This window comes from Archocentrus centrarchus, chromosome 24, assembly GCF_007364275.1.
Source record: "Archocentrus centrarchus isolate MPI-CPG fArcCen1 chromosome 24, fArcCen1, whole genome shotgun sequence".
Taxonomy (NCBI): domain Eukaryota; kingdom Metazoa; phylum Chordata; class Actinopteri; order Cichliformes; family Cichlidae; genus Archocentrus; species Archocentrus centrarchus.
In genome coordinates this window covers 7,790,002-7,815,891 of record NC_044369.1, presented here as the reverse complement: position 1 = coordinate 7,815,891, position 25,890 = coordinate 7,790,002, and the positions used below count along the sequence as shown (strand labels likewise).

Sequence of the window (25,890 nt, the reverse complement as noted above, 5' to 3'; positions counted from 1 at the left end):
AACTCTTAACTGAAAACTTGTTTTCTGTAGAAGAATGATATAAACGTGTAGTTTTAGCTGTATTATGACACTGGACAAAGTCCCCACAACGGTAATTTCTATTTGCAAGAGGACTTCAGAGTTTTGTGCAACTCACAATTTGATTTTTTTAACCAAATGATCTGTTAGATTTCACCCTTGTTTATGCACAAATAAAGGTGGGTCTTCGATTCATGTCGTTACTCCTCTCATTGGATGTCGGAGTCAGAAATTACAAAAATATATTTTGTACCCTGAATTTGGGCAAATGTAGCCCAAAGGGGGGTAAGTGCTGATTTTAAGACGCCCATTCTTCCTAAACTATTGATCCAACTTTAATGAAATTGGGCTCATATGAATCCGAACCATATCAAGCATGAAATGCAGTGTTCAAATTTCAGTGATATTATTTCTTGACCTCTACTCTGACCATGGATTTGACCTTCCTTGAAGCAGGTGTGATGCTAAATAGAGTAATGCTGCAAAGTTACATGTTTTTATTCAAAAAAAATCTCCAAAGTGTTATTTGTTTTTTGTTTTTTTCCCATGGTATGTTGTTCAGCATGCAGTGAAATGCATATAGCCTTTGTATTTCCACTGCTGGTGTCCTGCATTGTTCTGTAATTAAATACGTTTGGTTGTGGAGACATCCATAGACAGACAGGTAGCCACGTGATGAAGCCAACATATCTGCATGTCATATTACTCTGGGTAAGTGATGAAATTGAGGTTCCTCCATATCACAGCATCTCTACCTGACCTGGCAGGCTGGGCTCTCAATGGAATAACCTTAATCCTTCATATTAATTCTTCTCTGTGTAGATCCTTTTCTGATTTTTAAATTGTTCCATGATAAGGAAAGATGAAATATTATCACATGAAGCGACCATAAACAGGGGAGAAGATATAAGCTTATAATTTATGAAGAATACACACATTTAGCACATAAGTAGCCATAAGTAGCACACTTTATTTCTGAAGCAGCCAACTAATGAGAAACAGTTGATCTTCACAAATACATATGATATTTTTTGATATTTACTGAAAAGGGTGGAAACCTTACCAGGCAGAGCATTTCCTAAATGGTGACAACAACCAGATTTCACCAAAGCAGACCAAATAAACCATAAACTAAACAAAAATAAATAACCAGAAGTTAAAAAAAAAGCTTCATAAACATTGATAGTCACACGTAAAGCTTATTTTAGTTTACATGCTTAATTTTAAACATGTAAATAATTTGAAATAATGTGCATAGGTTTTTTTAATCATTCATTTATGCTTCATATTTTTATACAGTGAATTGTAATAATGTATATAGCTCTAAGAATCCTTGTACATCTCATATTTTTATACATAAACAGCAATAATTGTATATAGGTTTTGATATATCTTGTGTAATTCATATTCATACTTTGATACCTCATATTTACTTATTTAGGTAGTTCCAGGGGAAATGGCATTTCGATCCTCTATATGTCCTGTACATATTGCAGAATTGACAATAAATCGACATTGTTTTGATGTTGCCAGAAAAACAAACTAATCCCCATCCGGATAGTCTTCTGGATCCAGGGAATCAATTCATACAGGGTATGGTTGGAGTTCTCAGCCTTCATGCCTCATGGAGGTGTATGTTTGTGGACTTTGAAATTATGGGGCATGTTTTTCTTCATTTTAAGAAGTTAACATGCTGTACTGAAGAAGTCAAGTGATATGTTAAAAAAAAAAATCACAGAATTACTCATCAGTGTTTTTATGCAGCACTGATGGATCTCAAAAATTTCAAATTATAGGTCTCCCTTTACTGATAAAATAAAAACAGAAGTTTTGTGTTATTTAGTGCTCATTTCCTGTTGTTACCTGCAGATTAACATTGCAGGTGTATTCAGTACATATATGCAGGTCCAAGTCACAGGATCTACCCCCTGTTAATTACTTATTCTGAATTCCCACTACAGCTGCCGCAGCCAGCCAGACTGCCAGGGAGGACATCCCTGTATCCACACTGTGCCACTTCAGCTCCATATTGTTGCATTCAAGTGCTCTATGTAATCTGTTAATGCTGGAAGTGCAGTGTTCGAGAGCACTGGGTCAACAGCAGTAATCACACCGGAATCTGGGACTTAAGAGGATTTTTTTTTTTTTTTAGCTTGCGTGTGTGTGTGTGTGTGTGTGTGGGGGGGGGGGGTCTTCTTAGAGATCACTTCTACAGATGAAACAGCAGAAGGTAAATTCTGAACATCATTTATTTTCATGAATCAATAATCCACACAACATCAATATAATCAATATGAACAAAGCTAGAATAAAGCGTTTTATTCTTGGCTTGAGATAATAATAATAATAGTCTATGCTTCATTCAAATTTGTTATTTTTTTTTTTTTTTTTTTTTTTTAAAGGTCATTAACCGTCATATTTCCAACAGCATTTGAAAGCAGCAAGGCTATAGCGGCGAGAGCCACGCCCCTTTCCCTTGGGAAGAGGAGACCATGGACATACATACAAGACCCTCTTCTGTCCTCCCATTGGTCGGGTTTCCGGTTGCGCTGATTCGCACGGCTTCTGATTGGCCGCTGCCGGCCCGTCGCCGAAGAAGCATCTGCTGCTCGCGCTGTGCCAGCTGTCCTCACGCACTCGGCCAGTGCTGGGCATCGGAGAGGTTCGTGTTCCAGAGGGTCACCTGTGAACCGGTAAGAAGACAAAAAAATTACACAAACGCGGGTGTATTTTTCTAGGATTAAAGAGTTGTTGACCAAATAGGTGGATTTTATCACCTGTGGTCATAATTAGAGGTGTTAAAATCTCGCTTTATGCCCTACGGCGGGGGTATAACGACCGTTTATCATCCACTGGTGACGGAAATTAGCCAAATTTTAGCGATTTTTTTTATTATGTCATATATATGACATAATTTATGTCACCCAGGGACATTTTTCTGCTTCGATATTTAAATGCGAATTAATTAATTCACCTTTTTTCCTTCCATTTAATTTTTTTAAGACGAATTTCATTAAATGCGGTGAAAAATGGAAAATGGGGGTGTGTTGAAAATGGCAATTTGTGCCTTTGGGCGATGAAATATGGGTGAGATGTGAATGTGTGTGTGTGTGTGTGTGTGTGTGTGTGTGTGTGTGTGTGTGTGTGTGTGTGTGTATGTATGTGTGTGTGTGTGTGTGTGTGGCGTGCCATCAGTGCTGTAAGACTGTGTGTGCTGCATGCTGTGTGTTTGTTATGTAAGTCCGTTTTTAGGTTATTCTCTCCTCTGCCAAATATATTGAGTCACGGTGGTGATGAGGATGATGAAGGGGTCTGTCTGTGGCCGTGCATGCTCGTTTGTATGCACGGCGTGTGTGTGTGTGTGTGTGTGTGTGTGTGTGCTTCGAGTCCACAGTGTGTGTGTGTGTGTGTGTGTGTGGCTGGGTACAAAATGTGAACAGGTGATTTTAAATGCAGGTTGCTCTCAGATATGCGGGTTTTGCGGACATTATTTGCGTTGAGGATTTTCGGGGTGATGTAGATGGTCCTTCAGGTGCAGCACAACGATCTGAATAGATCAGAAAGCATCTGTCCAGTTATTGTTTAGTGAGTAACATGTTAATTAAAGGGCATTGCTGCCTCACAGCAGGAGGTCTCTGGGGTCAAACTCTCTGGCCCATGTATTTCCAGTGTATGAACTGCTTCAAATTATTATACCTGTTTGCTCAAGGTTTATCTTGCACAGCAATGGGGATCAGGCAGTGGTGGTCCTAGCCTGTTTGGCGCCCTGGGCGAGCATCCCCGCCGGCGCCCCCCCCCCCACACACACACACAATAGCGATCGCCGCACTACTACACTTGGGGGGGTAATGAGCGACTGCTGTGTGGTGTATGTAGCTTTCTGCCATGGTCTGACAGACAGGCTTTAACAGAAGGTCCCCCCACCATCACAGGCACACTCAGAATTTCTTTTAAATTTTATTTGAAAAAACATGGAAGAAACTGAAATATTACACAGCTTCTGCTTACCTTTATCTTTGCTTGTTTCTCCTCTTCTTCTTTTCTCTTTTTCCTAAACTGTGCACCTGATGGCTTTGACCTTTTCCTTTCCATCTGCCACAGTTCGCCACCACCACCGCCCATCCCCAGGGTTGTCAGATCTGACTGACAGTTGCCAGCCCAACACAACAAAACCTCCACTGAAACTCATGTTAATAGCACCAGGTGTGATATATATTTAAATATACAAGCTTTGGGTAACTTGTTAAAATTTTGGCTGCTTTTCACCATATTTGGTAGGTTTTTAGGAAGTTTTTATTGTAAAATTATATATCTATATAATTTTATAATTATATAGAAATATCTATATAATATTCCACCCCAATGTGTTCACAAGCTGCCCAATCTGGCAACACTGCGCCATCCACCAACATTTGTCCAAACTGTCTAGATTCGTATTTGTGTTATTTTTTTTATCAGGATTCGGGTTCACACAAATACTGTGATTTAATGACCATATTTACAGTATTATAAATGAAATTGGCTTTGTGTTCTATCAGTTGTGTGCATCTAATTTTATTAGACGCACAGATTCATTCTGTGGAACATGGGAGAAAAAAAAAAAAAAAAGAGTCAGTTTTGCATATCTCGCAAAAGTTTTGCGAGATCCTGAGTTACTTTTGCGAGATCTCGCAAAACTTTTCAATATTAGGACATACACTTCGCGTTAATCTTGATATGGCAGTGTCCGTGAGGATGAAAGGTTTGGCGAGAGACTGCCAGCAAAAGTCGCCTTTATTTATAATTCAGCGGTTACTGTTGGCTGTAACCAGGCCCAAACTGTACAGGCATGAATGAATGAACCCGGCTGACAGTCTCACTCTCACGCCATCACTGCTTCACTCGACTCGCACCCCAGGCTGAGAGGAGAAGGGGGCGGGGCAGCGCTGTGTGTGTGACGATCGAGTGAAGCAGTGACAGCGAGACAGAGAGAGAATCCCCCGCCTGCCCTTTTTCTTCTGTTACAACCTGTCTGGCCATGGCAGAAAGCTACATGCAATACACAGCAAGCAGAGGGCGCCCATTATCCCACAAGTGGAGCAGTGCGGTAGGCGTTGCTGCGGCGATCGCAATGCGTTGGGGGGAGGGGGGCGGTCATGCCGCCCTAGATGAAATGCCGCCCTGGGCGGCTGCCCATGTCGCCCATATCAGAAACCGCCACTGGGATCAGGTTGGGGTTGTCTAAAGGTAGCTGGCTGGCTGTTTTAATGAATGTCAGAAAACACAGAAAATTGACACCCCCCCCCCCCCCCTTTTTTTTTTTTTACATGTATTCATCTACTTTTCTCTTATTGTGTATGGAGGCAGATTTATAGAAACAACTATCTGTACCAGACAGTAAGCATACTTTTTAATGTAAAGTTGGGTATTTCTGCAACTGAACTTCAAAATAAGAGAGGGTGGTTTCAAACAGACCCATGTGTTTCAGCGATTAGGATCCCTGGGTGTCACCCTGGTGGCCTGGATTCAACTCCTGGTATGGGAGTTTTTCTTTATGAACATATTTCAAGAAGAAAGAAGAATATAAGGTGATGTATAAGAATGGAGGAAGATGCACACAGATAGACTACATCTGATGCAGACGGTGCAAGTCTGAAAGATGGTGGTGTCAAGAGAGAATGTAGCTAGGCAGCATCAGATGGCTTTGGAACTTTTAAAGAGGAAGCAAGTGACAGCAGAGGCATGATATATCAGTGCAGGAGCTCAGAGAGTCCCAGGTTATACAGAAGAAGATGCTTTTAAAAGCTGCATGACCAAAAAACATCTAGTCTCTGCTTATAATGACGTCACCCATTGTTCAGGATGCCGTTCAGAATACTGCAGCAAGTACCTGTGCACTTAGCATTGGGCCTATAAATGGTGATGTCATTGTTTTTCATGATAATGCAGCAGTTGAACTTCAAAATAAGAGGGGTACTCTCCAGCATTTCCATATGGTCTAGTAGTTTTCACCCCGGTGGCCCAGGTTCAACTCCCGAGATTGTTAATTTACAAGCTAATATTTCAAGAAGTGGGTGCGAGGATCATAGGGTGATGTGTAAGAGTGAAGGAAGGTTCAACCTGAGATGCTCTGCACCATTAGATGTAGTCTGTAGGATGACTATGGACATCAAGAAGAGGAAGCAAGTGAAGACAGAGGCAAGGATTAAATGGTGCATCAGTAAGCAGGACTATGACTTCATGCTGAGAATGAGCAACTACAGATTCAATGTTTGCCGTGAGAGTGTTGATGAGAAGGTCAGAAGGAGTTGCACTGTGTCTTTGTGGATCTGGAGAAAGCAAATGATAGGAACTGTGATACTGCAGGAGGGTAACAGAAGTATGTAAGGGTGGTGCAGGACATATATGAGGACAGCGAGACAGTGGTGAGGTGTGTAGTAGGAGTGACAGATGAGTTCAAGGTGGGGGTGGGATTACATCAGGGATTGGCACTGAGCCCCTTCTTGCTGGTAGCTGTGATGACAGATGAGGTCAGGCACGAGTGTCCATGGACTATGATGTTTGCAGACAACATTGTGATTTGTAGTGAGAGTAGGGAGCAGGTGGAAGAGGTGGAAGAGGTGGAGGCATACACTGGAGAGAAGAGGAATGAAAGTCAGTAGAAGCAAGAGAGAATACATGTGTGTGAATGAGAGGGACAGGTGGAAAGGTGAACATGCAAGGAGTAGAGATAGTCAGCATAGACGAGTTTAAATACCTGGGGCCAACCATCCAGAGCAACAGACAGGGCAGAATAGAGGTTGAAGGAGAGAGTGCAGGCAGGATGGAGTGGGTGGAGACGAGTATCTGGGGTGATTTGTGACTGAAGGATAGCAGCAAGAGTGAAAGGGAAGTTTTACAAGATGGTAGTGAGACCTGCTCTGATGTATGATTTGGAGACAGTGGCACTGACAAAAAGACAGGTGGCTGAGCTGAAGATGCTCAGATTTTAGTTGGGAGTGACCAAGATGGACAGGATTAGAAATGAGTATATCAGAGGGAGAGCTCAGATTGAGTGGTTTGGAGACAAAGTTAGAGAAGCAAGTTTGAGATGATTTGGACATGTGCAGAGATAGTGCATATACTGGACAAAGAATGTTGAATATGGAGCTGCCAGGTAGGAGGAAAAGAGGAAGAAAATTAAAGATTTTTCACCTTCAGATGGCACAAGAGAAAAACTCAAGGAGTAGGTCAGACTAAAGGTCAAAGGTCAGACAGAAAAATACTGGCAAAATAAAAAAATGTGAACAGATCTTAGCCTTGAATAAAAATATAAAAGGATAGTATGATTAGAGGGCGTGCAGAGACAGAGATGCCCCTAATCCTCAGAGTGATGTCCCAGTTATCTTATTGTCTGTTTGTCTATGTGTGATTCACTAATGCTTATTCATGCACGAACCTCCAGCAGCACACATAACTCATTAAACCTCACTGTGTGTGTGTGTGTGTGTGTGTGTGTGTGTGTGTGTGTGTGTGTGTGTGTGTGTGTGTGTGTGTGTGTGTGTGTGTGTGTGTGTGTGTGTCTATTCTTATCTGGCTGTGGCCATAAATTTGTCTGATGTATGTTGGTTTGGGCTTTTTAAATAGCCCCAGTGTTCACACTCACATATGGGAGGCAATGTAGACACACACACACACACACACACCTCCCACCCTGTGGCAAGTATCGAGCAAGAGTCAGCAGCTGTCTACTCCTTTCTTCTCACTTACAGCATGGATCAACACACACACACACACACACACACACACACACACACACACACACACACACACACACACACACACACACACACACACACACACACACACACACATGCACATGTAGCCTGCACATGCCCACAAACACACATTAGCATGTCAGCAGCTACCATGTTAAACAGTTTCTAAATATGCAGGCTTTTGCTGAAAATAGATTTTTACTCTTTTAATCTTTGTTCTGCCTTCCATTTTTAGGCAGTTTAAGCTAAAACCTGGGTTAGATAAGAAACTACCATGTTTTTATGTGTGACTGGGTAATAAATAACGTCATGTGCAATAAAAAGAATCCAGTCGACATTTTAGTGAATTTAAAATCAAGACAAACTACTTGTTTGCATATTTTTCGTAAAAATAAATAAATTAAATCGTATGTGCTTCCCTCCACATTTTACCTCTGCTCATCCAAGCCCCACCTGCAGTGGCTCTCCTGCGCCCCACAGTTGAGAACCACAGCTTTAGCTTTTGTATATCTTTATCGAATGAATAGTTTGACTTCTAAATGGTGCCTCCAGTGCAGGTTTTATACACTCTGTGAAGTAGCTGTGTATTTGGTATGACCATGTTGTCGTGAATCTGTGTGACACAGAGTCTTAACTCACTCAGCCTGCTGCCCCTCATTCATTATTAATTAAGTCCCCCATTAAAATAAAGTTTGCATGGGGAGAGGAGGACATTAGGGTGTGTCTCGCTGTGTGCATAAAATGTTGGCGTTTATTCATGTGTGCATTTGTTGATTTGTGTGTGTGTCCTGAAGCAGATGGTCTCAGGGTGCATGAGAAATGCTGCCTGGTGTGTGTCTGTTATACCTACTGTGACACAGCAGAAAGTGAATGCACACTCACACACGCTGAAGAAGTCTAAAATAATTGTATTTTTTCTTTCTGCTTCTCCTGACAATTTTGACTTTCTGTGCACTTTGTGTGCACATGAGGCCTGAGGTTTACTCCCATAATACTGTAGGTGTTTTTGTGTGAAATGTAAATCAGCTTTTGAGAAGTGTTAAAGCGGGTCAGTGGACGCTTTCCGTCATTACCCCTCACATTGCATCATGTCACATCACATCTCCTCGATCACCTCACATTGCATCACATCTCTTCAAGCCACTTCACGTGCTACATAAAAAGGCTGTTTCATATACAGATAAACGTCCTCTGCTCCATGTGCTGCCGACAGCACAGTTTTTTAAATAATCCTCTAGGACAGGGGTGGGCAGTTAATTTTCCCAAAGGAACACATGAGAAACTGTGACTGTTGTGAAGTCCTGCACAATTAAGGTTTTTAAACTTATGCTCAATATTAATTTTATTTCATTATAAATTGCTACTGGTAAGAGTAGATGTTACAATTAGGCAATGAAAATGTGATACAGGCAAAGTAAAAACACCAACATTTTATCACTATTTAATCAATATTCCTAAAAACAATTGTGAACAAAATGTGGATGTTTATGCAAACGTTCAAAGACTTTTAACTTTATGCAAAGTGTTATTGCTATTTTACTTGTAATTTAAATACTTCATCTGCAGTTTTTTAGTTCTTTTTTCTTGTTCAGTGAGAGCAATCTTATCTGTTTTTGGCTTCAACAAGTACATTAAAGTCTGGTTCAGTGTCTGAGCACATCCAAGATCTGCCATGTCCTTGGTTTTATTCTCACAAAACTCTTGAATTCCTGTCCCACAGTCTTTTTAGTACTTTGCTCAGGCTGAGCCACCTGACAGCTGTGTGGTAGCCTATGTCACCAGGCAGTCTCATGCTTCTCCAAAAGTGCAACAGACTGTCATTCAGTGCTTTTGTCCTGATGAAGTTAGCTATTTTAGTCATAACATTAACAGCATGGTTAATTTTTAGCACTGACTTAATCACCACCCATTGTAATGTGTGTAATACAATGTAAAGCTACCAATATAAACCATAATATAAACAACAGAGAGAAGATACAAGGTAATAATAAAAGTTCATCTCTAACAACACTCAAATGCATGTCGGTATGGATCAAGGTCCTTATTTAATAATACAATAGATGTTGGGAGAAATGAGAGCTTGTAGTGATTTGCTTTACAGCTACTTGCTCTATAAGGTTTCCCTGAAGTAACAGCTCGTACTCTGGTAAAAGGATATGGGGTGAATCCTTAACAGTCCTATAAGCCTGATGTACAACAATTGTTTAATACTTTGATTGGAGAGACTGGCACTCTTTGTTTCCTACAATTTTCATTGCAACTTTTATGAGTTTCTCAATTCTCGATTTTAGCTTTACTGTAAGCAAGCTGTACCAGGCTGCCATCCCATATCTGATCAAGCTTTCCAGCACAGCGTGATAAAAAAGTACCCATAACCTTGGAACTCACACCAAACAATCTTAGTCTACAAAGAAAATGGAGCATTTGTGCTAATGTCTCACATAAGAAGTCAACATGTTCTTCCCATTTAATATGGGATGTCCATGTAGATGCCCGAATATTTATATGAGCTGACTTGTTCTATGGTACATCCATCGATTACCACAGGATCATGTGCACATATTCCTCTTGGGTCAAAGATGAGTAACTGGGCTGTGTCGCGGATATAACAGCTCTCATCCAGAATCAAGGAGAAAACAGTCAAAACTGTCCACTTTATATATCAGCTGAAGCTCCAGATTTCATATCCTTCTTTTTCCTCAGGGCATATTAGCATGGCAGAGTCCACTGAACACTCTTTGAAAAAATTCTCCATCAGAGACCGTCTTACTCTTTTTTTTTCTTTTTCTGTTTTTAGAGATTTTGTTGCACAAAGCAGTCAAAGCTGATCTTGACTGCTACATCCTGCATGTGTAAAGCTGGGTAAAATGTCCTTATTGCTTTGAAACTTTGCTAGCAAAAGTTCAGATATCCATTCCTGCTTTGCATCAGTCAAGCTCTTGTATTTCTCTGTGTGCTTAGTCTCATAATGATGATTCTATCACAGATTAGTTAGAAGTCCATGTCTTATTAAAAACTCCACATTCATCTTTCGGAGCTAGCAAATGCACATCTCACATAAAAATCGGTTCCAGTGCATTGACAGAGAGGCTGCGTTTGCTTGCACACACGTAATGTAAATTAAAAAAAGAAAAAGGAAAAAAGGCAACTGCTGTCTGGTCAGGGACAGCCAAATACACAACTTAACAGTTGTCACAATAACTGCTATTGTTGGACAGTATTATGTTGTACATTATTTGAAAACCTGTTAATTGCAGTAATACAATAATTATATGGTAATAAATCAAAAGTCCACCCATTTAAAGAGTAATAAACTTGTTGTAAAACAATAGAAAAAACCTAAATAAATAATATTTAAAAAACAAAACAAAACACAGAACCAAAACATGAAATAAAGTGCACACTCAGTCAATGTCAACATCCCAGCTCATTTATTTGCTCCCCTTGTTCATTTGTCCTAATCCCAGACCAGAAATGTGGAGTGCTGCTTTAAACCCAGGTCCTTGTGGACTGGCCAGATAAGATTTTTACTCTCCATTCTCTTGAACCGCCAGTGAACTCACGCAGTCTGTTTATGATAAATTATCCCATCCATCCATCCATTCGCTTCCGCACATCCTGTTAAGGGTCGCAGGGGGGCTGGAGCCTATCCCAGCTGTCATAGGGCGAGAGGCAGGGTACACCCTGAACAGGTCGCCAGCCTGTTGCAGGGCCAACACGGAGTGACAGACAACCTTTCACACTCACATTCACACCTATGGGCAATTTAGAGTAGCCAATTAACCTAACCCCAGTAAGTACATGTCTTTTGGAATGTGGGAGGAAACCGGCGTACCCGGAGGAAACCCACGCAAGCACAGGGAGAACATGCAAACTCCACACAGAGAGAGGGAGAGGCCTGGGCCAAGGTGGAATCGAACCCAGTGCTAACCACTGCGCCACCGTGCTGCCCTGATAAATTAAAGCTGTTATTTAAATTTTTGGACGTTTAATTTCCTTTGGTGTTACATTCCTCACAATCGCACAAAGCCTCCAGTGTCCGTTGCAGAAGTCCATTTAGTCAGCATTCCCAGTCCCACACACAGTCTGTTGTCTGTGTGGGTTTGGACTGAGCTGACTGGAAAATATTGACAACAGCAGCCCCAGACTTTAAGTTGTAGACATGTAGACATCACTGTCTTTCTCTCCCTGTCAGCTTTACTATTTCTTTTTCCTCACCTAGTCACCTGCTTTCACTGTTGTCCTCAAGTTTAGGGACTGGTGTTTGATGGTTTGTGCAACCCTGTTGCACACCGGGTGGAGGCACTGTGTAAAATGTAAATAAGATGTCAAAAAAAAAATAAATATATATATATATATATATATATATATATATATATATATTAGGGGTGGGACTTTAACGCGTTAATTTCCCCGTAATTAATTAATTAAAAATTTTAACTCATTTTAATCGCACTTTGCACCGTGGAACGTTTCTCAGTGCACGAGTTCCCGGCATACAGATTATATCGACGCACAATGTCCAAATTAGGGGCCGCATCCTGCGAAGGACCCGGCCCACGTCTTTCGTAGCCCAGGAAGACCACAAAGGCCGGAAGTGAGCGGCTAGCCTTCATATCAGCTGCCTTCACCTCTGCGTAGCTCATGTCGCCTAGCAACCGTGAGTGTGAAGCACAGCTGTGTAAAAGCAGCTGTTAAAAAGAACGAACTTTTTCTCCTTTTTGTGGTTTAATTTTAAGTCTTTAATTCAAAATAAGCTGTTAAAACAAGCATAACACATTTCAACATCGAGGAATACAGCTGAGCGAATGATTAATTTTCAACTATATTAAGTGAGACATTAATGTTGAATAAAACTATCCAGTTATGATGCTTAACTTTAGTTTCAGGAGTTTGCTTATCACAGGAGCACTTCCACCTTTCGTTGGTCTGTGTAGTAGACTGGTGGGAAAATAAACAAAATTTTGAAGTTTAAGCTTATGTATATTGATTCATTCATCAACTAAACTTAAATTAATATTTCTCATGTCAAATATTGAAATGCGATTAAAATGCGATTAATTTCGATTAATTAATTACAAAGCTTGTAATTAATTCGATTAATTTTTTTAATCGAGTCCCACCGCTAAAATATATATATATATATAAGTAAGCAAATGCTCTTTCTCTGCCATCTTTCTCTCCAAGAAAGATGGCAGCATTTTCTCATTTCAGCAAGACAGTATGATTTTTAGGTGATGACGGATCAACCCTGTTTCCAGATTCAAATGTCTCCAGTGGTGGGTGAGTTTTTGAACAGCCTCTACAGCCTGTTTTTATTAGCACTATTCAATCGAATCGCTCCCGGCCCACTAAGACTTCACTGTGGACATTAAACTTAGGATCAAGACTCTTTCATAGCCAGAAATCCAAACCATGCAGAAACATATTAATGATGATCATCTCAGATATTCTCTTGGCTGAAGTTTGGGCTGTTTGTTTGTTTTTTAGAAATACTTCCGTCAGAACATGCTTTATCATCTTTAGATGTCAGGTCTCTAGATTAATTCTTGCTACATTGTAAATTCTCTTTGTTACGGATGTTCAGCTTCGTGGTAACGCCCAGAGAAGCCACACTGATCATTTTGCTGCAGAATTCAGACCACTGTTGCCTCCTTGAAGGATGGATGGCTAATGATGCCAGACTTTAGTCAGTGCCAAACTCCAGTCTGCACATATTATAGTCGCTCAGCTCTGTAATAAAAAAGGCCTCGCTGTTTGGTAGCTGAAATTCTAAATCAAAAAACTGTCTTTAGTGTAAAATGCCATAAACAATGTGTGTCTTTGTTAGTGTTGACATGATCAAGTGGAATTCAAATGGTAAATCAGTGTTGGTGCTTTAGTATGCCTCACCATACCATGACTGTGTGTGTGTGTGTGTGTGTGTGTGTGTGTGTGTGTGTGTGTGTGTGTGTGTGTGTGTGTGTGTGTTGGGGGAGGGGGGGTGCCTTTTTTCCACTGAAGGATCTCCAGTTCTCATCTCCTGGGAAACCAATCTTTTAATCAGGCTGCCGGGCCTTTAGGGCACTGCTTTCCATACCACACAGCACTCCACCATCATGTTTACCACTTTATCTTTCATCTCAGCACAACCAGCCACTTCTACTCTTCTTTGCTTTCTATGAAAATCATTGTATCTTTCTTTCTTTTTCTTTCTCTTTCTTCTTCTCTGAACTCGACAAGACTCTAACCTGATCCCAGATGATTTCTGTTCAGTGCTCTTCCACTAAAGCCAGATAGTATGGATTGATTTTTTTCATAGAGCAACAATATATTTTAGAAACCTCTGTGTTTAAAGCAGCATCTGTTGTTACCCCTGGGCTTCATTATTAGCAGAGGGGCAACCAGAAAAACCAGAGTCCTTTCTCTTTCCCATTGGACCAATTTTCTTCTCCTCTGGTGGGGATACAAATTTCTCCCCTCATTATTCTGTTCACTGTTCTTTTTCTTCCCCTCCTCTCTCCTTCCTCCCCCAATTCTCCTCCATCTCTGAGTTTATTCTGTGTGACTGGGGCTCTATTGTGCCTAGCCATCAAACACATTGCATACAGCCACCCATGCAGAATACACACATACACACAGAGATATGTTTGTAGGAGAACCTCTCAGTTTGTTGATCCTATTAGGTTTACTCAATCTACTTTTTTTCAGTTATCGTCTGAAAGCATCACATATTGGACCATAGATGGTAAAACACACCTTTTTGCATACTGGGTGAGTGTGTCCAAACATTTGACTGATACGGTTTGTGTTTGATGCTGTAATAGAAAAAAATATATATTTAAAAAACAACACAAAATCATCCTTATGACTTCTCCCTCATAACTTTGCTGTGCTTGATGAGATGTTTTCCATCAAGATCAAGGAAAAGTGGTACTGTAGTAGGAGGTAACTTTTGGGCTGTTCAACCACAACATCGGTCTGTTATACATAGTTCACTGCAGAAAATTACCATTTAGTCATTAGAAGTGGAAGGTTACAGTAAAATCAAAGCTTGTAATGTTAAAGAACATACTGCATATGTTTATATAGTCATAAATTGATACACACTACTTTCCAGCTGAAGGAGAAGCAGATTGACAAATTTGTGGTAGGAAACATTTTTTTACAATTAAAAATATCACAGTGCCACTTGTTTACTTGAAGGTTTAGCTATATAAAAGATATTATTTTCATTTTTAATATAAAGCTTGTATGTAAATAAAATGACACTTTGATCAAACATGAGGCAGTTATAGAGCTTAAAATGTCAAACAACAAGGTTCAACTTTACAGCTGTAATTGTAAAAATCTTTTAAAAATGAAACACCAGAATCCTACATTGAATAGGAGTCTTTGAAAAACACAAACTGGGTACGGGTTAGTGTAATGTAACACAACCTGAAATTATCATAGCCACAAGTAATCATTATACACACAAGGACCACCGGGCATTCATTTTGTAAACTGCTCATACAGCAGAAATGCCTGAAATTAGGCAAGCTATGACTCCTAACCACCAGCCTGGTGGGATCATTAAAATTCACTTTGCTGTTAAAGGAATATTTGTAGACAGAAGTGCGGCAGCTAATAGTAACCTTTCTAAAATTCCTGATTGATATGCTGATCCTGTTTTTTGAAGACTCAGCTGGTCTATAAAATGTCAGAAAATAGAGAAAAATATGTATAAAGACTTCCTGAAAGTTGAGGTAATGCCTTTTTTTTTTATTGGTGGTCTTGTTTGAAAAGTAAACACATGAAGAAAAAGCAGTAAAACCTCCCATTGAAGTCTGGAATAATGATGTTTGACCATTTGCTGTAAAAATAACTTAAACACTATTATACAATGAATGTCTCATACTATGAATAAATCATAATAAATCATGACATGTAAGTCTTAAATATATATATAAAAAAAACACGGGGCATTTTAAACTAGCTGTCATTATCAATTATTAGTTGTTAGTTGGTATCAGGTTCAGCAAATCCTTGAAGAAACATCTGCTTTCCATCTGTCCTTGCAAAGTGCTGATAATGTTTTATATTCCCACAGATACTGTAATAGATTTATAAATTATAGATCCACGACTAAATATTTCATAGACTGAGCTGACACACTTTTAAGACTGCAGAAAATTTTCTGTCTTCCAAGAGAAAAAGACCAATTAAAGCCGCAAGCGGCGTTTTACGGCCCTCGCTGCCTGCGCGACCGCCAAACCCAGCGCGAGCCGCAAGTGAGCCCCCGCGAACCCCCAGCGAGCCACCTACGAGCTCCGCAAATCTCCAGCCAGCCACCTGCGAGCCCCGCAAAGCCCCCTGCAGGCCGCCCGAGAGCCGCTGCTCCTGCAACCTGCGACCTGCCTTCCCTGCGAACAACCTGCCCTGCAAACAGCCTGCAACCCACCTGCGAGCCACCTGAGATCCCCCTTCAAGCTGTCAGAGAGCCACCTGTTCTGCCAAATGTAATCCCCACTGGCAAAAGATGAAAATCTTGGCAAGGATGGACATGATAACACTGGTGAATCTATCTATTTGACTGTCGCGAAGTTGTCTACCTTTTTTCATGCATTTCAGAAAACCTAAATGTGATTCCCACCATCTAATGCTTTTGTTCCATCTGTAGGGGGCACTAGTGCACTTGTTGCTCTGAATCCACAAATCTAAATTAAGTCTTGTCCAGTACATAAGGGAAAGGAAATGGCAAGCAAAGTGCAGAAAGAGTGCGTGAGTGATTGCGCAATACGTGTGACAAGGTTGTGGTTTCTCCATAGTGACGTCATGTTGACATTGGGGTGGTGGTCACGGCTGCAGCGTGCAAAAAAGGGCATAGGTCTGATTGACTTTTCTGATCAGGAGTATCTGAAGAACATGTAAAAAAATTTTCATGCATTTCAAAGAAAGTAATGCGGTGGACCTCCATACAAAATTGCAGTTTCTTCTGTAGGGGGCGCTATTGCAGCAATCGCCATTGTTTCTCCACTTATGGATTCAGTGTCGGTGTGTTCAAAAATGATTCCATTTTGGGGCAGATCGGGCAAAGCACGTGCGATTGATGGCAGGAAAGAGGACAGAAATTTTTGGTCAAACGAACGCCAAATTCAGGGGCCTCGTGTGACAAGCCCGTTGAATTGAATACGAAGCCTTCGATAACTTTGGATGCCCCATGTCTCTAGATAATGCTGAGCCATTTTGGGTTTAGTGGGTCAAATGCCCTAGGAGAAGTTCGCGCAAATACGAGGTGTCCAACAGTGCAAAATTGGCAAAAAATGAATTTCAAGCCAAGCTAGCGGATTTCCTGTGGGAATGTGGACATGGGTGTCATTGACTTTTTTGATCGTGCTGGGGTAAAGAATGTTTGTCTCGAATTGCATGCATGTCTGAGAAAGTAAATTGTTGGCTCCCCATATAAAGGCAACGCACATTTGCGGTGTGGTGGCGCGTGTGGCGTGCAAAATTGGGCATAGGTCTGATTGCCTTTTCTGACCAGGAGGATCTGAGGATTGTGTACAAAAATTTTCATGCATACCAGAGAAACTAATTTTGTGGACCCCCATACAAATTTTCATTTTGTTCTGTAGGGGGCGCTATGGCATCAATCGACGTGGTTTCTGCACTTATGGATTCAGTGTAGGTGTGTTCATAAATGATTCCATTTTGGGGCAGATCGGGCAAAGCATGTGCGATTGATAGCAGGAAAGAGGACCGGAATTATTGGTCAAACGAAGGCCAACTTCAGGGGCCTAGTGTGACAAGACAATTGAAATGAATACGAAGCCTTCGATAACTTTAGATGCCCTATGTCTCTAAATGATGCTGAGCCATTTTGTTGTTTGGGGGTCAAATGCTGTAGGAGAAGTTCGCGCAAATACAAGGTGAGCGAAATTGCTGACTCGGCAAAAGCCAAATTTCAAGTGAACCTGGTGGATTTCCTGTGGGTCATGCAGGGGTGCCTCAAGAGGATTTTTTGTTTGTCCTGACATGATCTATGTGTGACGAGAATTTCATGAATCTAGGGCAAACTTGAATGTGGCCTCTCCCATAGGGGCCCGAAAAATGAAATTTCCAGGGGGCGCAGTGTAGCCGTGTTTTTGAGTTAATTTGTTGCGACATTAAAATACGTAATTTTTCGCCAGACCTGACCACCATGCAAAAAATGGTGACTTTTCGCGCATGTTCAGGGGGTCAAAATTGGGTTCAAAGAGAGAGAAAGTATAATAATAATAAAGAAAAATAATAATAAAGAATAATGGAGAATTCGAGCAAAAACAATTAGGCGTTTTCCCAGTCACCCCGACGCATACCTTTTCGGAAACGTCTCGACCTGACCCACGTCCCTATGAGGTCGGGGGTCACTGGCGACCGCGTCCCATGCGACCGTGGGGATTTTAACGCATTTTGGGGTATGTGGCATAGTGAATCCAATAGGCTCCTCGCCGAGACTTCGTCGGCTCGGGCCTAAATATGTGCTAGAAACTCTAACACGTAACTCAGCGCAAAACACAAAACACAGGCTTTAAAGACCAGTAGTTATGTCCAGTTATGGATTATTTACCCCTTTGTGCTGTGAGCACTCAGAGGCAGTGTAGCTCCAATGCTTAAAATCCTTGTGAGATTATGTCCTTAAAAGTCCTGCAGTCTATGATCATTTATATTGACCTTTAAAACCACCTCAGCTTTGTGCTGTAACTGCAAATGATTTGTGTCATTCTTATTGCTCTTAAAATCACACAAGGCTTAAGTGTTGCTGAGTTTGAGATTGTTATGTAAAATAAATGCTGATTTAAAGTATTTACGAGTTTAGTCTTACCTTTTCCAGAGCTTCAAATTTCTGTTAGTTTTGTTTAAATCAATCAACAGTTCAAACATTCAAGATCAACTTAAAGAATAATGTTTTTTTTTTAATATTTTGCTCTGACAAGACAGATTTTATTTACGTTTCTGGCTGCTGAGGTTTGATCATCCTCTACTAAAAGCAGCACTTGTTTTTATAGGTACACTATATTGCCATAAGTATTCACTCGTCTGCCTTCACACACACACACACACATATGGACTTGAGTGAGATCCCATTCTTAATCCATAGGGTTTAATATAATGTCGGTCCACCCTTTGCAGCTGTAACAGCTTCTACTCTTCTGGGAAAGTTTTCCACAAGCTTTAGGAGTGCGTTTATGGGAATTTTTGTCCATTCTTCCAGAAGCACATTTGTGAGGTCAGACACTGATGCTGGATGAAAAGGCCTGGCTTGCAGCCTCAGGTCTAATTCATCCCAAAGGTGTTCTGTTGGATTGAGGTCAGTACTCTGTGCAAGCCAGTCAAGTTCTTTCACACCAAACTCGCTCATCCATGTCTTTATGGACCCTGCTTTTTGCACTGGTGTGCAGTCATGTTGGAACAGGAAGGGGCCATCGCAAAATTGTTCCTACAAAGTTGGGAACATGAAATTGTCCAAAATGTCTTGGTATGCTGAAGCTGCTTGGCCATGGAAACCCATTCCATGAAGCTCTCTGTGCACTGTTCTCGAGATAATCTGAAGGTCACATGAAGTTTGGAGGTCTGTAGTGACTGACTACAGAAAGATGGCAACATCTGCGCACTATGTGGCTCAGCATCCACTGACCCCGCTCTGTTTTTACATGGCCTACCACTTCATGGCTGAGTTGCTGTCATTCCCAATTGCTTCCACTCTGTTATAATCCCACTAACAGCTGACTGTGGAATATTTAGTAGTGAGGAAATTTTATGACTGGACTTGTTGCACATGTGGCATCCTGTCGCAGTAGCAATCTGGAATTCACTGAGCTCCTGAGAGTGACCCATTTTTTCACAAATGTTTGTAGAAGCAGTCTGCATGCCTAGGTGCTTGGTTTATACACCTGTGGCCATGGAAGTGATTGGAATTTTTGAATTCAATGATTTGGATGGTTGAGTGAATACTTTTGGCAATATAGTGTATTTTCTGCAGTTCTGCGCTGCAGAATTTAATTAAAACTGTCACCACATGGGGGACCGGTCTTTACTAATGGGTTTGTTAAGATGTTTTCGGAAATAAGCTGCTGTTTAACTTCTGATATTTATTTTTAGTCCAACCTCAAGATTTGCTTGGTTAAATAAGGGTTACACTCACTGATTGCATCATCTTGTGGTAAGAACTGGTATTGTGCAGAGGAGATAACAGACGAAATATATGTTTACTTTTCCTGTATTTTTTCCCTTTAATGTGACTGTTGAATATCTTTTTGTCTTGTAGGAATATGGCTGCTAACATGGGGTCCATGCGTATCCTCATCAAGGGGGGAAAGGTGGTCAATGATGACTTCACCCAGGAAGCAGATGTCTACATCGAGAACGGCATCATACAGCAGGTAAACCACAGTTACGTGCACAAGTTTAAACATGCACATGTAAATGTATTTTTACTCACAAGCACATTTTCCCACAACATGTCATACACTAAAAACTTTTCATCACACCCATGCTTTCGCTGTCCAGTATATCCCCAGCTGTTAGCATGACTCATTTCACAGTAATAGAGCATGAAGAGACTGAACCACTTGGTCAACCCTGTAGCTCCAAACCGCGCTACTATAATTATCTCACACAGTGTTGTCATGGAGATAAGCATCAGTTTATGTGGAGAGGATGCTTTTGAATCAGCAGTACTGAAACACTCCAATGTTACTGCAGCTTATGAACACACTCTGTTGGTGCTTACTTCATCACCGTAGGTAGTTTTTGCAGTATTTAAAGTAAATAGAGGGCAAACAAATTTGCTGGTGAATAAGGAAATGAGCAAATGCTCATTGATCAATGATCTCTCCCAAGTTCCTGATACTACAACTAAAATTCTAATTAGTGTATTTTTTGGTACTGTTTGTCCACTTTGGAGTGAAAAATTTACACAAAAAAAAACCGCCTTTCTGAAAATGGTCAGGTACAAGGCCAAGACTGAAAGTGAGTGAAAAACCAACCACCGTCAGAAAGACCGCTTTAAAAATTAAAAAAAAAGAAAGTCTGGCTTTTTGGAAGCAAAATTAAAAGAAATGAGGGGTGACTCAAGACTTTTGCACAGTACTGTACCTCTTGGCGACCTGTTTAACCTAGAGATTACCAGCAACCTCCAGCAACCATTCGCCAACTGGTCGGGGAATACACATTATTCCCTAGGTGGTGCCAGGGGGGTTGCTGACTGGTTTCTAGGCCTGTGTGACTGGGTCTCTAATAAAGATGCGTAATTTGTGAGTTTGTGTTTTCTGTTGCAGGTTGGAAAGGAGCTGATGATTCCAGGCGGGGCTAAGGTGATAGATGCCTCTGGAAAGCTGGTGTTACCAGGCGGAATAGACACGTGCGTGCATCTGCAGCAGACCTTCATGAACGCTGCCATCCAGGATGACTTTTACAGTGGGACCAAGGTACACACACTGAAACACACTCACGCACAGGGCTTTGCTTTGAGTAGGTTTGTCTGCATGCCAGTGATTAAACACATTTTGAGCCCACAGACAGCTGTCATACTTTCACTCTGGCTCCCTCTGACTTATCTGCAGTGAAATATTCAGCACTGCGTTCAGCTTCACTCGTTCATTAGGACTGATGACCACACATGTTCTCATGTCAGTCCTTCAGGAGGCAAACAGCTGTGAGTAGTTTGTGGTTGAAAGAAGAGACTTCTCTTTTTTAGACATACATTCGCACAGCACTTCAATTTTCATCTGTTCTGAGTTTGTTTGTTAATTTCCTATTTATGCTCTGCATGTTTTCCACTAATGCCCTGAGATACAGAGCAGAGAGGATAATTAAGAGGGGGTGTTGTTATTGCCTGCAGTGGTATGCATGTGTTGGAGGATGTTCTCAGCCTGTCTGTTTTGATGCTGCCTGGCATTACCAGACATCTTTAGTCAAGGGCGTCGGCTGTGGATGCCAACAGTGCAGCATATAAGGATAAAGTAACTAGGACAACATATTTTTTTTAGTCGTATCTCAAAAAGTTAGTGGGTGATCAAGTATTTTTAGGTGGTTGCTTTGTCAACCACATCTAATCATTTATTACATGACGCAACACCAAATCCTCAGAAGATGATGCGTAGGATTAGTTTTTGTTGTTCTTGGGCTCTACTAAAGTAGATTTGCATGAGCCAAAGTTCAAAATAATCCTTATGTGTCTTTTACTGGGCCTTTGTTGAACACCATACCACATTTTCACTGACAAGGTGCCGGTGCTCGTTTCAGTGCTGATGCCAGTTCCAAGGAAACGGTGAACTGCTTAAGAACAAGCCTGCGTTTCCATCGCTTTATGAACTGATCCTTTACATGTGAGTGGGGGTGGTTCCTTGACTGGAAACGGAAGCTGAAGGAACACCCTCCCCTTTTGCAACCTTTATTTCTTGTGCTGCGAACACATTTTACGGTCCAAACAAAACTACTCCAACATCTGTGTGCAGCACAAGGTATACACAGACAGTGGTTATGAGCAAGACGACAAGTACACACTTTGCTTCCTTTTATCTGTTATGAACTGATACAAAGCAGCGAGTTCAACCTTGGGGCTGAATCGAATTCACGGCCGTGAAAATCGTATCGCTTTTCTCGTGCAGTGAAATAGCAGGGGAAAACTTTACGTCGTGATGCCAGAGCCATGCCCTTCTGCCGCTTACATCCTCCCTTCTTGTTATTGGCCATCCCTCACAAACAAAGGTTTTAAACAGCAGGCCAAAACTGTGTGGCTGACATGACCATATTAGGGATATCCTCTCTCATTTACATCATACAGTGCAAAGAGTAGAAAAAAAAAACTGTCTGAAACTGAAGTCTGAGCTTTTGGCTCACATTGATTACTTGCACACAGGGCTGCACCAGGTGTCGCTGACAGGGGGCTGATCTATTTGAATATATCTGTGTTGCTTTGTGCTCACTTCTCCACATATCAACATCAGTGCACCAGTTGATAGCGGGAGAGCTAAGGTAGCATGGAGGAAGTTGCAAAGGGTCAGCAGTGTGGACATTTTTCCCGCCTCTGAGACTAACGGCTGTTCTCTGTGTGTTTGCAGTCATTTTTGCTGTAACTACAAACGTTGGTCTAGTGAGGTCACACGACTAAAAAGTTCATACAAATGCAACGCTCTCACCTTGTTTCTTTCTTTCTCACTCATGTGCATCGTGTTCAGTTTGCACAACTTCTGTTAGTCCCACATGTGAAGAGCTGATCTTCCAGTAGCTCTAACAGCAGGGAAAAGAGAGACTGTGACTGTAAATGACAGCAGGATGCAGGGATGACTCACACTGAGCTGAAATGAGATGAATGCAAATTTAATTAGGTGAGCGGTGTGAATAAATTTTTTAGTTTTCATTTCACCTATTTGATACTAATATCATATAAGTAGCAATAATGAATATCAATTCACTAAATTGATATCGTTGATATTAGATTTCATTTTACAAAGTTAGGAAAGCTGTTGAGCCTCATGTTGCACACACAAAAGAATAATTTGCAGTCTTATCCCCAGATTGAGGAATAAACAGAAGTATATTAAGTAGGTTGACCAGATCCCAACAAACTAAAAGTGGGACAAAAACCATAAACACACACACTGTGCAGGTTAGAGGTTTAGTATTCAGTATGTCAAGGAACAGTTGTTTTATTTAAATGCATTTAAATCCCCAAGTTCCTAAGTCGTTTTTGAGCATAGCATGAGTGTAGGAAAAGCGGTGATGTTAACCTGCATGTGATCCATGATGACAGCCTTCCCTGCTTTTTTTCATACCCATTAGATAAAAGACAGACTTCAGAAAATTAGATTAGAGTCAATCAAAATGGGGGACATTGACTCAATATGTGGGGACAGAGCATAAAATGTGTTATATTAATGCTGTTCCTTCCACCCAATCAGCCCAGCATTTCTTTCTGTTCAGCTGCTGGCCCCCAGACGAGCAAGTGATTGTCTGGAGGAGATCGCCAGCAGCACTTCTAGTGTCTTTTCTCTTTGCAATATTGCCAGTATATTGTGCATCATAAAATAGCTGCTGGGACTTTGCTGTGCTGTAAGAGCAGAGAAATGAGGCTGAAGATTGGTGACAGGAACCGGTGCCAATTTTCCTCCAGCCCCACCCACCACCTCCGCTGCCATGACAACTAACCCCTGCGCTTAGCGTGGAAATTTCTGTGTGTGTGTGTGTGTGTGTGTGTGTGTGTGTGTGTGTGTGTGTGTGTGTGTGTGTGTGTGTGTGTGTGTGTGTGTGTGTGTGTGTGTGAGAGAGAGAGAGAGTATGTGCACACATGACCGTGGTAGTATTGTGTGGTTTCTATGGTGACTGCGTTACCGCAGCAACAGCTCATGCAATTGTGATGAACCCCAAAACTATTCCCCCCCACCTCTGCATCCTCTTCCCGCCCTCCCTCCCTTCCCCCCTTCCTCCCTCTGTTTTGTAACTGTCTGCTCCCTCTTCTGCTTAACTTTCTTCCTTCTCTTCCCTGCTTCACCCTGATTTATATAACACGGTCTAATGGTGGAAAGTCGACAGGAAGAACGTGCAGCCTGGACTTGCTGAAGATACTTGGTTGTTTTAGTTTCTTTGACATCATGCTGAAATGTGTTTCTTAGATCTCTGCAGCAGATTTGTAATTTAGAGAAAGCTGAAATGTTCTTAGCTGCTTATCCAGTTGAAGGTCACCGGATATTTAGCCAGTCCATCATCTCAGGGCTAACGAAGAGAGACAGGCAATCATTCACACTCACACGAACAACAACAACAACAACAGTAAACCCAACATGTACGTCTTTGGATTGTGGGAGCAATCACGCACCTTGTCAACCAGGAGGTTCTTGCTGTGATGCGACACTGCCATAGATTGTATATAAAAGATAGACATACCTTCCCGGTCTGTAAGGGAAGGCACGATGACCAGCGGGGTGTGTGCGTGTGTGTGTGTGTGTGTGTGTGTGTGTGTGTGTGTGTGTGTGTGTGTGTGTGTGTGTGTGTGTGTGTGTGTGTGTGTGTGTGTGTGTGACTCCTCTGGTTGCAAAAAACTTCTGGTTATTAAATTCTATGGGAAAATGGCGCTTTGGTGCATAATGAGTGTGCAGATTTCTCAGTGTCTCTCAGTCATCGCATCTGGTTTCAAAGCACCAGACTGGTAACAGTCCAAACCCTCAGCTCGAGGTTTCATAATGGAGCTTTTCTAACCAGTGTGTATGACATCACAGTGGCTACATCCATTTTTTATAATGTTCGTGGACAGCACTGACCATTGCACCACCTGCATGGATGCAATATAAAATCTAGGAACTCTTCAAAGTTAAATAAAAAAGGTTTCATGGTTAGAGCCATCACACTGCTTGACATATGACAATTTTGAACAGTTTAAAAAGCCTTTCAGATGATATAAACTACAATCTAAAAGCACAGCAGTGTCTGCATTATTAAATACTAATAGAATAAAAAGCATGATCTGCTCTCAATGTTAGTGTCTTTACAGTGCAGCAGTAATCAATCACATCCAGCTGAGCAGATCTTCTTTTCTTCACAAAGCCTGAAATATTGCTTTAGCAGTGTCTATCCCAGCAGGCACTGCAGAGATGATTTTAATGTCTTGGCAGGCTGGACTGAAGCAATGAGGAGGAGGGTAGTGGAAGAAGGTGAGGTGCTCAGCTGTGATATGAAGTATGAGCAGAGCTGATAGAGGCTGATCAGAGGGCTGCAGTAGTAATCTGTCTGACACTGATAGCCTCTCCCAGAGTCTGACATACAAAGACCCTCTCATCCCCTAACATCACTCACAGTCACATTCAGGTACACATGTGACAAGATTTCTGTGTGCTTATTGGGTCATTTTGCAAGAGAAATTTGTTTATTGAACTAATAAATAACAAAGGTTTGCATTTTTTTTCTTCCATACAATAAAAGTCTGACGCCTAATGCTCAGTTTTGTAAAATGATTCTGTTCTGTTTAGGTTCACAGTTAATTAATTAATAGTCAATGCATATGTCTGAACTAGTAACGTTTATTATAGATTATTACATTATGTAATAGGTAACTTTCTCTTAGTTAGCTGTTATAATAATCCAGCTTTGCAGTTTCAAGTTTAACAACCTCAAAGGTTTCACTACAGCAGAGAAATTA

At 41.2% G+C, this 25,890-nt stretch overlaps 1 protein-coding gene across 2 annotated transcripts in view; it reads left to right on the top strand.

Moving 5' to 3' along the window:
- The first annotated feature begins 2,636 nt into the window (after positions 1–2,636).
- The window catches only part of LOC115774044 (dihydropyrimidinase-related protein 5-like), a 35,314-nt gene continuing 12,060 nt past the window's right edge, over positions 2,637–25,890 (top strand). The window contains exons 1-4 of one of the 2 annotated variants that reach the window (XM_030721075.1): positions 2,656–2,711; positions 14,445–14,507; positions 20,023–20,137; positions 21,035–21,184. In XM_030721075.1, coding sequence (XP_030576935.1) covers positions 14,479–14,507; positions 20,023–20,137; positions 21,035–21,184 — 294 coding nt within the window. In that variant the 5' untranslated portion in view covers positions 2,656–2,711; positions 14,445–14,478. Of the gene's footprint in view, positions 2,712–14,444; positions 14,508–20,022; positions 20,138–21,034; positions 21,185–25,890 lie in introns of both variants that reach the window. The other variant, XM_030721076.1, reaches the window with a different exon arrangement.